General features: G+C 37.9%; 2 protein-coding genes across 2 annotated transcripts in view; one reads left to right on the top strand and one right to left on the bottom strand.

Annotated features, from left to right (window-relative positions):
- LOC137255252 (large ribosomal subunit protein eL27) overlaps positions 1–19,553 on the bottom strand; it is a 271,307-nt gene that overhangs the window by 29,859 nt on the left and 221,895 nt on the right. The window lies entirely within an intron of this gene.
- Positions 1–19,553, top strand: part of LOC137255251 (ceramide synthase 5-like) — a 45,545-nt gene that overhangs the window by 11,585 nt on the left and 14,407 nt on the right. The window contains exons 2-3 of the mRNA XM_067792688.1: positions 14,140–14,266; positions 17,914–18,020. Coding sequence (XP_067648789.1) covers positions 14,140–14,266; positions 17,914–18,020 — 234 coding nt within the window. The remainder of the gene's footprint in view (positions 1–14,139; positions 14,267–17,913; positions 18,021–19,553) is intronic.

The following is a 19,553-nucleotide window of genomic DNA, read 5'->3' as shown; positions in this document are numbered from 1 at the left end:
TGTATCACTGGGACGTTCGTAACTCTGTATTACAGTAAAGGAGATGTGATAACTGTATCACTAGGACGTTCGTAACTCTGTATTACAGTAAAGGAGATGTGATAACTGTATCACTGGGACGTTCGTAACTCTGTATTACAGTAAAGGAGATGTGATAACTGTATCACTGGGACGTTCGTACCTCTGTGTTACAGTAAGGGAGATGTGATAACTGTAGCACTAGGACGTTCGTACCTCTGTATTACAGTAAAGGAGATGTGATAACTGTATCACTGGGACGTTCGTAACTCTGTATTACAGTAAAGGAGATGTGATAACTGTATCACTGGGACGTTCGTAACTCTGTGTTACAGTAAAGGAGATGTGATAACTGTATCACTAGGACGTTCGTAACTCTGTATTACAGTAAAGGAGATGTGATAACTGTATCACTGGGACGTTCATAACTCTGTATTACAGTAAAGGAGATGTCATAACTGTATCACTGGGACGTTCGTAACTCTGTATTACAGTAAAGGAGATGTGATAACTGTATCACTGGGACGTTCGTAACTCTGTATTACAGTAAAGGAGATGTGATAACTGTATCACTAGGACGTTCGTACCTCTGTATTACAGTAAAGGAGATGTGATAACTGTATCACTGGGACGTTCGTAACTCTGTATTACAGTAAAGGAGATGTGATAACTGTATCACTGGGACGTTCGTAACTCTGTATTACAGTAAAGGAGATGTGATAACTGTATCACTAGGACGTTCGTAACTCTGTATTACAGTAAAGGAGATCTGATAGTCATAGCACAAGGAAGGCCAATGCCTCTATGTTAAAGTAAAATAGATACGATAGTCACAACAACTTGGACCGTTGTAACTCTATGTTAAAGCAGTCGAACAGTTGAAGCACTGAGATTGCTTTTTGAAGTGAAGAACTGCCTTTTATACCACTCAAAACAAATTTACAACATAAAGGTTGTCTGTTGAAATACCTAAAGTTGTGACAGATTTATGTCGTCATGTGAATAATTAGAGATTTCTTAAACGTGTGAGTAGTGTAAATATGTATAGCATAATCTTCTTTCTCTGACTGATATTTCCTTGTGTCCATTACTTAATATTTAACCCATAGAGATGCAATCATCACTATTGGGATGTATGCTTGCCTTATCAAACAAAAAATGTTTCTAAAATGTGACTGAAGTCATCAAGTCATTTCTCCAACAGGTTTCTGAATTGTAGAATGAGTGTCCATTTCCACAAATCAGTAATAACTTTTAGACTTTTAAGTTGTATGTATTTATGACAGCCAGAGTAGACTCACGAAGATCAGGGTTAGAATTGGTCTACAGCAAACCATGCTTGTCATAAGAGGTGACTAACAGGCTCAGATGGTCAGGTCCACTGACTGTTGAGATGTCCACGTATCCCCATTGTGTCCCCATTCATGCTGTAGACTATTGGATTGTTTGGTCCAGACTTGATTATTTACATACCACCGTCATATAACTGAAATACTGCTGAGTGCGTGCAACTTTAAACAACAACCGCTCTACATGTGGATGTAAATGTTAGGAGTCAAATGTAACCAGGCTGCAATGAATCCACTGTGTGGCATATCTGATACATATCATAAATATTGGGTCTCGTATGAATATTGGGTAGAGAATATATTAACAAGTTAGCAGTTTATGTACTGTTCAAAATATTCAGTGACACAATAACCTTGTGATATGTTTTGACCATGTTGATAGTGTTATTTGTTGATGTTAAAAAATGTGACATTAGGTATAGAACATGATGAACACTTGAACATGCTTAAAGTCTCGTGAGTGAGCTTTGTCTTACACCTCTTTTATCAATATTTCTGCTATATCACAGCAGGAGACACCAGACATAGGCTTCAGATATTGTATCCATGTGTTGAATTGAACCTGGATCTTTGGCGGAACGAGTGCATAATGAGGCTACCCCACCACCTCTTTATGTATAGCATGATTGAGCTAGTGAGTCCTATAGGAGTCCTATATGTTTTAGGCATTATGTATATGTATTATAAGTTATAATTCCTCTGAATACATCACCTGAGTTTAAACCACGGCTATGAATTTCTGAATGACAAGTTTGATGAAGGATTAAAGTATTCTTTGACTGAATAAAGGGGTCTTATAACTGCTTATATAGGAGTCCTGTATGTGTTAGGCATTACGTATATGTATTATATATTATAATTCCTCTGAATACATCACCCCTGAGTTTACACCACGGCTATGAATTCCTGAATGACAATTTTGATGAAGGATTAAAGTATTCTTTGACTGAATATGCATTGTCATTTTATTAAATGGACAGTGATTAAGTGTACCTGTGATTGTGTTTTCAAATCCCAATTCACTTTCAGTTTTAACCCAGACTTCTCTTCCTACTTGAAAAAGTGCACCTCAGGATATTGGTTGCATCTTGTCAAAGATGTGATAAAAAATGGAATCTATCTCTGGTAGTGATAATGCAGTTCAGTGTCAAATTGAAATCCGCCAATCTGCAGATAATTAAAACAATTACTGAACTATGAGCTCCATTCCTAGTAAAGGGTATCCCATGTCATGCCACTGAGTTTACTATTGCGGTACACTGGTGCATCATGGAACAGGTCGAATTGACCTTAGTCAGCAAATGATGCATTAGGCTAACATTTAGTCTCTAAAATGAACATATTTTACAGAAAAAAATAGTTTCAAATTGACATAAAAGAGGATCCATGAGACTGTATTTCATGAAACTGTGGTAATCTAGACTTGCCACATATTCTAGACTTGCATGGGGACATTGGGTATATTTGTATGAGGGTCTGTATGTCAGACATTTCACATGCATGTCATGTGCATCTCGTGCGTCTAAAGTGAGGATGTTCACTGGAGTGGGCTTCTGCACATGTGATGAGTTGTTGGCTTCAATGCGTTTGTTTTAGAATGTGATCTGTTTTTCATGGTAAAGGGACAGCACTGATTATCCCATATACTGCCCACTGTTCTCACCTCTTCTTTTCTCATCTCTTCATTTCTATCCTCATATTGAGTCCAACACTGTTGACATTAAAAAGCCTGTATTGATTCAGCTCAAAGACAGTTGTAGATTTACATCACAACTCTTTCTTTAAACTTTACATCAATGTTTGTTGTATTAATTTCTGGCGTTGAGAGGAACAGTAAAAACAGAATGTATTGCAAACAGGTTACAAAACAAGGAAACAAATCAGTGCTGGCTCTGTGTACTTTACTGAACAAACCCTCATGCGAGTCAATAAATTGCATGAAATTCGAGTGTACTGGTTGGATTCTCTCGAAGATTCATTGAACGTGTTGCAATGAATGGGAATGGGAAGGTTTGTTAGGTCCAGACTTGATTACTGATAGTCCACAGATATGGACAAGGAAACAAATAATAACCTGTCACTCTACAAAAATATTGCTGATGTATTTATCAAGTGATGAGCATGAGACATATCAATTATCGGGTTTGTTATCATACATTAGTAGGTGTTATCAACTTTATCAGTGCAATGAACTACTCCAATCTGATAAATATGCCAGTAAGGTTCCCTGCTCAGAATAACTTGAGTAAAAAATTTAATTTCACAAAATTTAATTGACTGTTTCCTGGAACAAATGTTGTGTAGTGTATCAATATAGTTTAATGAAAAGTTTCCTGACGAACAAATCAGCTGGCACTTAATAAAAAAATGAATTGATTTACTCAGATTTATCGCTATAAAGTTCATCAAGTGATGAAAATATCTTTGAGATTTGCACAAATTTTAAAAGGACAGTGCATTATAAAGATAGTGGCATCTTGGAAAATATCACACATGCAAGTCAAGGGGACCAGGTCCACAGTGTCACAGCCCTTTCATTGAAGTTAGATACACTGGGCAGTGACGTATGACAATGTACTAAGATGTCAAATGTATCATATACGTGCAGAAATACCTTACATTTAACATATATAAAGTTAAATACCTGAAAAGTTGTTTGATATTGTATATATAACAAACCATATCACCGGCTAGTTCACACAAAAGCATGTCAGCATTCCTTCAAAATTCTCAGTACACCTCCACTTGCAATATGAGCTGTAAGTACACCCACACCCCCAACAGTTATCTGGAGTCCTCAGGGTGGGGTAGTCCAGTGGTTATCACATTTACTTGTCATACCAAAGACCATTATGAGTACATTATGTGTAAAGCCCATGTCTGGTGTCCCTCGCCATGCTATCGCTGGGATATTGCTAAAAGCAGCGTAAAACTAAAACGGACACATGCATGCACACACACACGCATGCACATGCACACACACACAAACACACACAAACACACAAATGCAAACACATATGTGTTAGAGTTGTGAGATAAGGCAATCCTAGGTTCAAATACTGTACCAACAGACCTAAAGGGGCCTATGACTCCACTTCATCTCAGGAAGGACCACACATTTCTGTCATATTGCTGAGATGATCCATCATGCATTCAGTCTGCCATTTTACTTTTATAAGTTGACCTTAATATGAAAGAATCAAGTTCTCTTTCACTTCTTTTGATTAGTATAACAATATATGCTGTGTATTAAAGATGCCATAAGTTGATACATTGATGCTGTTTCTAAGACGAGACAATTACTGATACTTTCCAAACTGTATTGATATTTAGTTTTGAAAGTATCAGTTTAAATATGTTTGCATATCGGTTACATTTTGCAATTGTATCAAATTTTTTTATGTTATGAGAGCTATAAGTGTATTTCATGCACAGAGATGGGAAATTATAACTTTTAATCTCTGAGAATCAATGATGTTTCACTTCATGGACAGTTATAAAAATATAAACTACCAATGTTAAAAATGTAACTAAATTTACGTAAATAATGCTATCATGATATGTATCGAATCGTGACACGGGTATCATGAAGCGTATCGATTCATAAAACTTATGTGTTGTGACATCCCAACAGTGTATTTGGACAAATATATCTACTGGCTAGTATTTTCTACCTAGATGACCAGAGAAATTTAGGTATCTCATTACCACTACTGGAGAGCCCCCATAAGTCAGATATATGAGTGACTTGACTGTGAACTTTGGATGATATGATGAGAATATGCCACTTATGTGTACTGACTGGGTGATCATGGTGATAAGAGAAATCACTGACATGCTAATCAAATGATCTATTACAGGTATTTGGTGTAGTGTCCTGATTATTAGACATGACCTAACATTACCCCGATTAGCAATAACTATGTATTCATGTCTTCATGGCATACTTTCAGTTTTAATTGCTTCATTGATCTGGAATTTCGGTGTGAACTGGAAGCAATTTAGTCCTTTTCTTCCCACAAAATTGATAGTATGGAGAACTTAAAAAATATTTTCTTAACAAGGAACCAGTATTTACTTGTAAATACTTTCTCATTTATGATACATAAACAAGTCTAAGAATGGTATTGCTACTTATATGGACTGGTATTAACTGATGTTACAAGATTGACACATATTTGACGAGACTTCAGACAAGTGACTTCCGATACTGACCTCAGGGTGTCTATTCATGGTGTCAGTATTAGGAAGACTGATAATGGCTCCAAGGACCCACATGAATCAAACAGTGTTTGTGGTTTTGTGTAGTGATATTTACTTTTAACATTGACTTGCACTTTAATTTTGGAACAGTTTAGAATCGGGTGATAACAATTATATACTACACAGAGCAAGTTACACAGTATAGGGGTGTATGGTTATACCTAGCCTTCCTACTGATTAATGCATGGCACATCAAACTGGAGGCTTCAGATTCTAAGTTGACCCATGAAGATCCGAGATAGAATTATTCTTCAGTATGTTCTATGAGATGACTTACTGGATCGGATGGTCAGGCTCATTGACTTGGTTGACATGAGTGATTGTATCCCGCTTGAGTAGATCAATGGTGTTGATCACAGGATTGTCTGGTCCGGACTGAATTATTTACAGCTGGAATATTGCTGAGTGCGGCATAAAAATACTCACTCACTCAACTTCTTTTGAGCTGTACATGTTGAAAAATTCTTTCCTAAATCTCAGATCCTGTGTTAAACATTATGTAATATCATCAAGTCAATACCCAACACTGCAGCTTTGCAACATTCCTAAAAACACTGGCTTTTTATCGAGAAACAGGTGGTTTCGAGCTGCAACATTCCAAAACAAAGAGAACTGTTTTGTCGCACATGAAGGCACAATGTGGTTCTGGGAAGTGTGAGTGGTTGTCGGGTGTTGTGGCCGCAATATGCAGGTTTAATCACTGGCCCAACATAGAATAAATGGTTTCCATATGCCACAGGGATTGTTTTAACAGGTTGGTGTGCACAAGGATTTCAGTCCATGCAAACAGTTCGTACTTGCATGAATATTTCACGTCAGGCTTAGTCATAAGGGAAAACAGATAAAGACTTCAGCACATGACTTTTGCCAACAACTCATTTGTATTTCCTAGCCACACAAGAGAAGAAGTAGTTTGACCTTTGGTAGTGGCTCATCAGTTTTACTTAGTTCAGCTGATACTTGATACTGTATTTGAAATTGATCTAAGTGTGTACATATTTACCTGTTATGAGGAGGCGTTGGTGTGTGTGTCCTCACCTGTAATTATATATCTGGTCTGGCCATGTCTTCCTTGTATCACATTTAGTTCACAGTTACCCATGCCAATCTTAGGAATAGTGTCAAACACTGGTCTGCTATTGTCAAACAATAATTGTATAGCTGGAATACTGAGCAGGAAATATTGCAGAAAGGAGATGTCAGCCATGGTAAGTCTTAAGGTGGAAATCTTAGAGATATGTTTGTTTGATGAAAGGAGGCCCAGGTCAACTAGTACCATTATCAAGCAACAATTGTATGGCTGGAATATTGATGTGGATGTGGTAAACAACAGATCAAACTGACACACTTGTATAGAGAAATGAATGGTTTGGGGGTTGAAGCAGGGTGGTGGTGCAGGCAGAGGCTCAGGTGGAGCAAGCAGTCATTTGGGGTATATTTTCTGTGCACCGGAAATCATCTGTCAGGTGATCACAGTGATTAAATTTTCAGGGTTTGGTAGAAAGTATTGTACAAGCTACAGGCTTTATCTCACATGGAGTGGTATTATGAGTGAAATACTGTCCAAAGAGGTGTTGCACTCACTCACTCACTCACTCACTCACTCACTCACTCACTCACTCACTCACTCACTCACTCACTCACTCACTCACTCACTCACTCACTCACTCACTCACTCATCCAGACAACTGCATCTCACTGCCAGTAGTTCTCAGTAATGATCATCATTGAAAACAATTAGAAATGATATCTCGGTGCTCAGGAAGAAGGTTGCAAATACCAGATGGCAGAAGAATTAAAAATGTATGTTCCAAATATGTTTTTCCTTGAATTGTGTCGATTTGAATTTCTGTGTGGGCAGCTTACATTTGTTGGATGCCCTGAAATTCATGGTCACAACAGTGGGCATGGAAGAGCTGGTGGAGCTGTTGTAGCCATGTTGCTGTGCTGCTCCCTGGAGTGAGTCAACAGTTTTTGATACAATAACCTGTCTGTACCAGAAATGCAGGAAGCTCCAATTCTTTATCATAGGCTCATCAGACAGTACCAGCGTCACCACCTTTTTGTTGACAAGGATCCAAGACATGAGTAAATGCAACTTCAAGAAGCCTTGGTTTTGTACAAGGTGTGTTACCGATATCAAATTTCGATCAGTTGCAGATGTACAGCTGAGAAGTAACCCAAAGCAAAAATGACAAAAATATGTGAAACAAATCAACATACTTCATATCACTGGTGTGTGTTTGCATATTCAGGTTTGGATTACTGAGAGCCAATCATCATCTTGAACATAATTTAGAAGCAGCTCATGAATAAAAACCTATCATTGTGTTTTGTCCAAATACTAGTAAATGAAAACTGTATTTAATCTGAATAGTTTATGAATGATATTATCGATGACCTAATATTTCTAATCGATAATCTTTTTTAAAAATTCATATAAACAACATTGCAGATTATCAAACATAAAAGCCAGCTAGACCAGCAAAACAGCATCTTGAACATGCCTCAGAGGCAGCCAAAGAAAACACAACTTTGTGTATTGTGTGAATATTTTAAAACTTTATTCTGTCACAAAAGTTTATGAATGATATTATTGATGGCACAATTATCATATTGATAATCATGAATAGTTTTTAGGGGTGTGATGATAGCCAAGTGGTTAAAGCATTCATTCGTCACATTGAAGACCAGGGTTCAATTCCCTACGTGGATACAATGTGTAAAGCCAATTTCTGGTGTCCCATGCTGTGATATTGCCGGAATATTTATTAACTAAAAGCAGTGTAAAACTGAAACACACACAATCATTAATAGTTTTTCCTATTAACATTATATCTGAATCAATCACTTTAGCCAGCCCTTGTTTTCATTTCGATGTGATGCTTCAGTGGAACAAAGGTTGAAGTCCTGGAGTAGTATGAACAGCTCCACACAGACTAATGTGCTGGTAGCAGGCTGCAGTAGAGACATGATAAAGGCAGTGTGAAGCCAGAGCAGATTGACTTGATAATGTCACCTGCGTCTGTATGTTAATGGCACATGTGTTACATGTTTGTAGCAAGCTAATATTGGATATGTGCTTTATGCATTGCACAGATCTTGAAATGGCCAAGTGGAAGACTAATATTCAGTCCTAGAATAGTGTTCATGAATGGTGTTTCAAAGTAACATGACATTGGGCCTGTATGTTTCAGATGTCTGGCTGACCCACTGAAAATTCACAGGACCCATAGAATAAAAATTATACATACAGCTCAGATTTAGCACTTCCCATAATTTGCATTGAAAATATTTAACAAGCTTAACATTCATAAACAGTGAACAAGTGTGACATGCCATATATGATAGCTTCCGTGAAAGACATTGTAAAATACAGTCAGACATGGGGGCTGGCGTGTTGTAGACTTCCATCAGACCATCAGCAATTCTGCCTGATTTGTAAGAGGGTTTGACGCTAATCATGAACATTTCATAGGAAACCTAGTTTAACAGTAATCATGTTCAAAATATGCAATAAAACGCAAAAGGAGACCGGAAACAGGAGTTATGTATGGAACTAAAGTAGTGGAGACTTTGCAAATTGAGTTATCTTTGAAAGTTATTGTTAAATGTTTGTTAGACAGCAACAGCAGAGATGCACCTTGCGAAGTCCCAGGTGCTTTATAATGGCTGACCACGTTTCTGCTGTCGAAATTGGTTTCAGTTTCATGGAACGAGACTAGTTCACAACTGCTTTGTCACAAATTCAACAGTAAACTCCCACCTGTTTCCGTTTCTATGTAATAGCTGTTTATTACAGTGAATGCCATACCTGCAGCAACACCTTGTTCCTGTGATGCACTGTCACATGGTCTGCCACTGCTGTAAGTGATGCCAGTCATTATGGTGTTAAATTGCTGGAAATAAAGTTAATAAGGCTGCTAACAAAGGTTTTGTGACCCGTGAAGATCCCGGTTAGAACTGGTCTTCAACAAACCATGTTGGTTGAGGTGACTAAAGGGATCAGGTGGTCAGGTTCACATCTGATGCTGATGATCCCTGTTGGTCACTGAATTGTCTGGTCCAGACTCAATCATTTACGGACCAGTGACAAGGAGACTGAATATTGCCGAGTGTAGCTCTAAACAAAGAAAAGTAACTTCTGTTTTAGAAGGGTTTGAAAGGGATAACTGAAGAGAGTATTCTGGATCTTATTTAAAATAGGTTTACTGAACTCACCTTTAGCATCTATGTTTTGTCTATGGGCTTATCCTTGTTATTTATCTAATGCCAAATGTAAGTGCTGCCTATGAAATGCAACACACAAGAAAATAATTGTTGCCTTACTACTTTGCCCCTCCATGGTGGGGAAGGAATTCAGCACAAATGTGTTTGACAAAGGAATTCAGCACAAATGTGTTTGACAACTGGCTGTGTTAAAAACCTCTTAATACTATGAGCCAGTTGTTTTTTCATTAATTTAATTAGTTCAATAGAGTTTCATATACTGGTCATTCATAAAAATGCTACTTAGCATTAGACAAGTGGCAACAGGTGGAGATTAGGTCTCTGGGTTGACTGACTCTGAGGCTCTGAACATTTATAATATCGATTGACATGTTGGTGTGTAACTCCATTTGCAATATAAAATGACCTGACTGCCCGAACTTGGGGAAAAGTAGATCGTACATTTAGAGCTTCTCCATCACAGAAAGGGCAAGAGGGAAGTAGTATGTTTGAGGGCCAGTGACACAGACTAAGGTATGTGTCAGTAGGTGGCGTGGACAGGTCATTGGTCTCCCCTCCCACCCACATATCAGCTGCAGGTCACTACATACCAGACATGTCTCACCAGACATGTGAGAGATTATCTCCTCAGGCCATCTTTTCCCCCTACAGTAACCACACCATGGACAAGATGGTGGTGATGGACTCAGTTCTTGTCCCTGTCTATCACTACAATCATTGCTAGGCATTACATAATGTCCAGAATGTAGGGAATATGACCTGTAGCATGCATTGTTCTTGTGATGTAGAAAGTGGGTCGTATTGACTACATATTGAATAATGTTGATAACAGATTATTTAGTAAGAAGCTGATAGTAGGAATAGCAGATAATGCTGCAGTATTCAATAGTGGAAATCCAGAGTTCCTTAAGACCTTTTCTGTGGCATTTTGATGCAAGGATTACCTAATAGTGCTAAGTTTGAAGTTCAAACATTTGTGTTTTGACACAAACTCATTTCACACTCTGAGTTTCACGATAACAGTATTTACACTGAAAAAAATATTTTTCCCCAACATTCAAATAAATACCTGGTATTACATGAAATCTGAGGATATGTTGGTCTATCATTTAGACCCAGAAGCAAATATATCCAACACTGCCAGAAATACCGGTCAGTGGTGCACACATTTCCCCCATTCTAATGGTGATTTAGTTAAAATATACCCATAAATATAACAGAAATGAATTCTGATACAATGAACAATGCCTGAAACTTATGCTTTACCAATGTAAATATTTCCTAACATTGTGCTATTTTAATTGCAGATTTTGCACCATAAATGTAAAATATTTGTAATCATAATGACAGCTTTTTCATGGAGGTATGGACAAATTTGACCTGTTGCAGCTGTGGTTTTGCATGATCTTGTTTCTTTCATTGGGAAAATAGTTTGTTGACATGTGATTGTCCAGCTGCCATAAAAAACTGTGCCTTTTATTGAAACAAATTATGTGTTGACATATCCATTTTCCATCAACTACACTTTCTTTCTAGGTATGAGTGGATGCAATGTGACTGTGGCCGCCAGTGCACTGTGAAAAATATTTTATCTTTGCCCTTATTTATGGTGTCTATGGCTCACAAATCAAGTACTGTTTCCATCCCTGAATTTCATCCTTTTGTTATTTGCATCCTTTTGGCAAGGTTCGCTTCATCTGCCAGGTTCCACATGCAATCTGATGTTACTGAGAGTGTTGAATGATGCTTTATCACTCTGTAATATATTTTGTGCAGTTGTCTCCCTTGTGAGACCTCAAGCTTGATTGGTTGGGATTACACCACTGGTATATGTGATCTAAATGAGAGTTTACCATGTTTTGATGTGTGGAATATTCCTCCTTTTGTTTCTTACATTACAAATGTTTATTCATTTACGACGTGCCCGAGCCCCTTTTTTGACAATGATCAAGTAGTGAAATTGGTTGTAAGTGTGGTGTTGTTGTCTTGGTTGTATATCATGATGAAAGCAGTCATGTTGAGTTCTCGTGACAACCATGCAAGAACTGTTTCCTGTATTGATCAAACTGTAGGCTGATGAAAACAGTGTGTCAATATTTAATCTCATTACTCATTTTAGACTGAAATTCTTGCATGACTGTGAAAGTAATTAAGAGACGATTCTTGAATTAACATCTATTAAGTACTCTTTCCTGAAGAGAGGGCAGGAAGTAGCCCAGAAAGATTGTGTTATTCAGTGAGAAGGAAGTTGTCATCCATATTCTCGTCTTATATATCTTATATAATTTTTGCAGGAAACATGCCTGAGAGTGATTAAGGAAATAAAGGGCAGCTGCAGTAGTAGAGATCATAAAACAAACATATGCTGCTGTGGTGGTGATTAACAGAAGAACGATTCCTAAAGTATGTTTATGAAATATAGTAAAAAGGGGCCCAGAGACTTCCCCCATTATTCAGATGCTTTGGTAATCTGGACTTGCCACATCCGACTTCCATGGGCAGTTTTGGCTGTATTTGTTTCAAGGACACAGTACTGATGAAATAGGAAGGGTATGTTGGAGCACCCCAAGATGGCCTAGCCATCTACTGATCATGAAATGATACTGATTGGAGAAAACCGGTATCACTAGCTATGCTGACTATATCAGAACAAACTCTGGGCATATTAGTTACTTTATCGTGCCGGAGCATTGTATGATCTTGTACCAATGGTCTTCTAGGTCAGTCTTCCCAGAAATAAAGTTGCATATTTATAAAATGTATTTCCATAACAAAGAAAATAAGAAAAGAACCCCAGATTAATTTAAGCGTTCCATATCATTCTTGACTGGAATTGGATTCATTGTTAATTCATTCATGACATTCTCAGGGACTTAATTGCTGTACACAAATCCATTTAGCAGATGCAGTGAAGGTGCTAAGTCTGATGACTCAATGTATGTAATTTTGTTATACATGTATATGGTGTCTTACTCAACTAGCCTGTAGATGATCCGACCCGTGAAGGTCCCGGGGTAGAATAGGCCTTCAGCAACCCATGCTTGCCATAAAAGGCGACTCAGCTTGTCGTAAGAGGCGACTAACGGGATCAGGTGGTCAGGCTCGCTGACTTGATTGACGCGTGTCATCGGTTCCCAATTGCGCAGATCGATGCTCATGTTGTTGATCACTGGATTGTCTGGTCCAGACTCGATTATTTACAGACCGCCGCCATATAGCTGTAATATTGCTGAGTGCGGCGTAAAACTAAACTCACTCACTCACTCACTGTAGATGAGCCAGCTAGGTTCCTCATCCACAAGGTGATGACCCGTGAAGAACCCTGATGTTGACTGTAAATTTGTTGTAGTAATAACCAGTGATCTGACATGACACTCAAATCTGGTGTGTAATAGTTATAGTTTACTGTACGATTCAGCCACTGCTAACTGTCCACAAATAATGAATTGAAATAAGTTAATGGTTATGGGTCAATTCACTGAATATGCAGGTGTATCATAACAGCCTTACATCACACCACACCATATCATAGCACACCACACTGCATTGCACTGCACTGCGCCATGCAACATCATACCACATCGCACCACACACCATGATGAGCCATGCTACACCTTGCCACACCAGACCATATCACAATCTGCCATACACCACACCACACCACACACCACACCACACCCTTGAAACAAGAGAACATTCATCGTATCCCAGTTACATAGAATGATGCTCATGATACTGATCACTGGATTGCCTGGTCCAGATTAAATTTTTACAAACTGCTGCCGTATAGCTGGAATATTGTTGCATGCCGCCTAAAACTGAATCTCTATCACTCACTATTACTCTTGTGTCCTGCGGAGCTACAGAGGCTCATAGCTGTCATTGTTTGAAACAAGAAATTAGCTGACTGTACCACCTGCCCTACATGGTAGGAATACCACGGCAAAAGTACTTTTTCTTGTTTTAAATTGATATCGGGAGTTAATATTTTAAGTCGCATCGACAGTATTTCCGCCATGTTGTGACCAACACTGTCGTGTAAAACAGGTGTTTAATTTCTTGTGTTCTAATGTTTCCATAGTAAAGTCAAAAGCCATTACCACTGCAAGCATCTGAGCACCAGTAAATAGATCTGTGTTTGTTCAATGCATTAGGATCAACATTGCCTGGGAAAAATAGCAAAAACAAGAGCCGTTACTTCTGTTGGCAGTGAGTATGTGCCAAGAAGCTGTATGTGGTATGGAAGTTATTTATATTAACCCATGTATGTTTGTTTCAGATATGTAGCAGCACCCATTGGTCGGTACTATGGCCTTAAGGATAAGAAGGCGCTCCAGGCAGCGCCAAACCCATATCTGGAGAAAATATTTGCTCAGAATAAAACCCCAGACAAAAATTCTTTCTTGGTAAGTACAGTATGTGTTTCATTTCCAGGTACATTAACAGGAAGCACTGGTTTATTGAGTCAAGTAAATCATTCTTTGAATTAGTTAATTTTCTTGGTCAAAATGCTTTAAAGTTTGGCAGGGCAGTGAGGTTCAATTCACCACATTGGTACATTGTGTTAAGCCCATTTCTGGTGTCTGCTGGAACATTGCTGAAAGCAACGCAGAGACAATATCACTCACTTATTCACCCATTTATAACTTGGTAATTTTATATAGATTTATATAGTCTGAAGAACAAGTTTGTTCTCATCAACCATGCCATCTTCCAGATGAATACTTTAAAGGTCCAAAAGTGTGATGTTATAACATTTTCTGACACAGACTGTTAAACTCGAAATGTCATGGTTGAAACTTGGACATTGAAGTCACTGTGATCTGAGTATCATCCTGCAGGGGATTGATGTGTGCTATGTGTCAGTTAACCTAGCAAGTAAGTGCACGGGCTCCCAGTAAATTGTAACATGGCTGTTAACGCTTTAGCACCTTAAGCGGCAGAGAGGCACCTTGGATTGTATACTTCTGAGGGAGCTCAGAATATAAACTATGTGCCCTCTCCATTGACTGTAGTGATAATATTTAACCTGAAATACAGTTGGAAAAGCAAGATTTGTGGATGTCAACTTGTTTCTTATGAATAACACTATGTTCTGGAGCATATGATTGCTCTTTTGTCAGGTGAGCATATGCTCCACAACCTTCATCGGGTGAGCATACGCTCCACAACCTTCATCAGGTAAGCATACGCTCCACAACCTTCATCGGGTGAGCATACGCTCCACAACCTTCATTAAGTGAGCATACGCTCCACAACCTTCATCGGGTGAGCATACACTCCACAACCTTCATCGGGTGAGCATACGCTCCGTAACGTCGTATTATTCACAGTAAAGAAGTTGACATCCATAAATTTTGCTTTTCTTATGCATTCCTTCAAAGATTTGATGGAATACAGTACTTATGATTGACAATTGAAAGCATAGATTCAAGCTCACAATCATGATCTATTTTTACACTATCCTGTACATAGGTTTTAAAATTAATATAGTACTTTCAGTAAGGATAGGAATTAGGAGAAATATTAGTTTCTCCATATAGTCATAGAGTATATAATTCCCTTGCCACTATTTCCTAATCTGAAAATGTATGTCCAAAGCATGCTCAACTTCTTGTAAGCCTGACTGTCCCAGCTCTGATGTTCAGTTGTCAGGACACGAAGGGTCCTTACAGTTCATGGAAACATGTTCCATCACTCTGCTGGAATACCTGAATTAGAACACTCTCTGAAGGCATATTAATAAAAGATACGTCCCAGTGCAGCCTATTGTAAATGGCTGTATCTGCTTGAGTAACTCTGCATTGATCTAAACGTTTGTCCTCAACAAGCAGAGTTAATGGAACCATATACCCAGTGAGCTGAAACACGTCCAATCAACAAGATGTCGCCAATAGTTCACTTCACTTGTCAAACACTATAGCATGCAATTCTCCCGGGAATAATGGAATGTGCATGTGTTAGAAAACAGTTAAAGATATCTTTTGCAACCTTGTATTTTAACCTTTGGTTCGTTTATTTTTCTGTTAACCCTTATTTTAGGTAAGGTGGGTATATGCTTTAAAAAGTGTGTGGTCTCAATTGATGATTTTTTTCACTATATATCTGAAAACAGCTGGCCATTTCTCAATATATGTCACAAATATATTTAATGATTTCTCCCTGTACATTTAAACAGAGTTAATGATTTCTCACTAATCATTGGACTGCACGTTATGATTTTTCACGAAACATCTGGATACAGATGTTATTTTTCCCTTGTGCTTGGAAGAAATGTTTTCTCCCTATACGTTTGAATAGCAGCTTTGTATATGGCTGTGTAGAAGTCAAGTTTTTTACACCTACAATAGACCGATCCAGTCTGTCAGTGAAACCTGGACCAGCCTATTAGACTGGTTTGAAGGAGTTAATTTTTCCTGTCACCAGTTTGAGCTGCTCCATGTCAACACCGAAAATGATACCATGTGCAGGATCTCTGTGAAACAGAACAATGGACAAGCACACATTTTATTGCAAATACTTGCTTAGCATCGTGTATATGCAACAGTCAGTATCCCTTTGTACACCCTGGATATAGAATAGCATCGTGTATATGCAAGTCAGTATCCCTTTGTACACCTTGGATATAGAATAGCATCGTGTATACGCAACAGTCAGTGTCCGTTTGTACACCCTGGATATAGAAAAGCTTCGTGTATATGCAACAGTCAGTATCCCTTTGTACACCCTGGATATTGAGTAGCATCGTCCTTTATGTGGGGTCATTTAATGCACACCAATATGCAGTAATGATTTTTCCCTACATATTTGTATACAGCTAATGATTTTTCCCTATACATTTGTATACAGCTAATGATTTCTCCCTGTACATTAGCATACAGCTAATGATTACCTTGTTATACATTTGAACAGAGGTAATGATTACTAACTATTTATATTAATGGAGGTTTTCCTTTAATGTTTTCTCCCTATTTATATGAATTTCATCTCTCAGTTACAAGCAGTGTTCACGAATAGTGTCTGACCCTCTGACAAATCTGGCAGATTCGCCAGTGGTCAGATAGAAATCGCCAACCCGCCAGCCCCTGTGTCTAACTGAATATTTCACAATGTCTTTGTGTGAAGTTGTTATTTGCGGCATGTGACACTTGTTTGCTGTTAATTAATCTTTTGTTTGTTATCATATAATGTTAATAATTTCAATGCCAAATGTAAGAAATGTTAAATTTGAAATGTTTGTTTAACTTAACTTGTTTTGACATCTGAAACTCACAGGACCCAATGTCCTGTTACTTTGAAACATCATCATGAACACTGTACAAGTTTGCGATACTTGTGTGTTTACAATTACATATACATTTACATGTATGCATAAATTCATAAATGTATGTACTTACACTTACATACACAAACACATATACATGCCTACAGATGTTTAGAGCATGTACTATATGTACTACTGTCTGACAACTATCAACTGCATTGTACATCTAGGGCATGTACTACTCCCTGACAACTATCAATAGCATTGTATATCTGTAGCATGTATTATTCCCTGACAATATTAACAGTGTTCTACATCTAGAGCATGTACTACTCCCTGACAACTATCAGTGTTGAACATCAAGAGCATTTATTATTCCTTGACAATATTAACAGTATTGTGCATCTAGAGCATGTCTTATTAACTGACAGTATTAACTGTGTTGTACCTCTAGAACATGTACTGCTCCCTGGCAACTATCAACTGTGTTGTACCTTTAGAACATGTACTACTCCCTGACAACTATCAACTGTGTTGTACCTCTAGAACATGTACTACTCCCTGACAACTATCAACTGTGTTGTACATGTAGAGCATGTACTATTCCATGACAGCTGTCAACTGCATTGTACATCTAGAGAATGTATTATTCTCTGACAATATTAACAGTGTTGTACAGACAGTATTGTTGTGTCATGCATTTCTGAATTTAAAAATGTCCAAAAGTAATACTTACTTAGTGTTGTTTGCATGTGATGCAATATTAAATATTTCTAATCTTTTCTTCAGAGCATATCCAAACAGACTGACCTGAGCGTGAGGCAAGTAGAAAGATGGTTCCGGCTAAGACGTATGCAGGGCCGAACCATTGTTCTCTATAGATTTACAGAATCCAGGTGAATATTTCTAATCTAACATAAGGAAATTCACGTCCATATGAAAGAGCCAATTTGAAAGAGGAGGTAGAGTCTGTTTGGGTTCAAATGAAAACAACGAATGATAAATTAACCTCAAATGCACAAAACATAAATAAGACACATCGTCGTGAAACCTTAGTACCCAACAGGATCTGAAACCTGACATTTTATGATCAATCCCAGAAATAGTCGTTTACAGATCACATGCAACCAAAAAATCAAGCATAATTAAATCACAGTTATCACTTATTCATGATATATGAAATTCATTTCTGATTAAGAAAAAACAAATAAACAAAATTATAACTGTATAATCGCAAATCAAGTGCAATATTTGGTACTTGGGTTTACCCCACACGATAAGGAATCAGCTGTGATTAGTGAATTGTTTGAACTCTAGTTTCGCTGGCTTTTTTTCATTGCGTTATTTTTTTTCAACTTTGTAGGTTGAATTGGCATTTTTGATGATTTGTTTCGGTATGTACATACCGAAAGATATCAGAATCTGCAACGTTGTATTTTATGTTGCATGTGACCTTTAAGAAAGTAGCATGTAGCATTGTTCCATTTTCACTCTTCACACCCAGGGTGGAAACAGATAGTGGAACAGTACTGGCATTCACCTTGGGTGCAACTTAGCACAGTCCTTACTAGTCAGGATATGGCCGATATGTCTCCATCAGCTGTATGTCACCCTTTGGTGTGAAGAGTGAAAGTGAAACAATGCTACGTGATAGTGTCTTAAAAACCTTTTATGTGATTGATAATAAAACATTGGATTTTAGATCGTGTTGGTTACAGAGATTTGAGGACCATGTGTCTTATTTCCGTTTTGTGCACTTCTTGCTACTTAAAGTTATTTAATCATTCATTGTTCTCATTTGAACCCAAATGGACTGTTTCACGTTGATCAATAGGGGAAGCTAATTACACGTGATGTAATAAACAGTGGTGAAGCAGATACACAGGTACCTTGTTAACACAATCGCGCACGAATAACATCAGGTAACCATGACCTGTTGTTTTTTTAGTATACACATCAGCCATATGTGCTCAAGACACATTAATATTCTGTATCCCATGCTTGTCATATGAGGTGACCAATGGGATCGGGTAGTCAGGCTTGCTGACTTGGTTGACACTTGTCATTGTATCCCAGTAGTGTGGATCGATGCCCATGCTGTTGGTCATTGGATTGTCTGGTCTAGACACAATTTTTTACAAATCTTCCACCATGTAGCTGGCACATTGCTGAATGTGGCATAAAACTAAACGCACTCATTCTTGCTACATTAAACAAATTTTGTGATCAAATCAATTTTAGCTCACTCCAGATTGCTACTTGGTTTTTGAGTTTTTTTTATACATTTTACTTTTGTTTTTGTTTGTCATCATCATCATCCTTGTAATGGCCTGCACTTCATTTTACTATTTGATTGTGGTAGAAAGAAAATACTGAGAGAGTTAGTATTGATGGGCATTGTACTGGACAAATTATCTGGCAATTACGCA

The sequence above is a fragment of the Haliotis asinina genome, chromosome 11 (assembly GCF_037392515.1).
Source record: "Haliotis asinina isolate JCU_RB_2024 chromosome 11, JCU_Hal_asi_v2, whole genome shotgun sequence".
Taxonomy (NCBI): Eukaryota; Metazoa; Mollusca; class Gastropoda; order Lepetellida; family Haliotidae; genus Haliotis; species Haliotis asinina.
The sequence above is the reverse complement of the archived record's forward strand: the minus strand, read 5'-3'. Positions and strand labels throughout refer to the sequence as shown.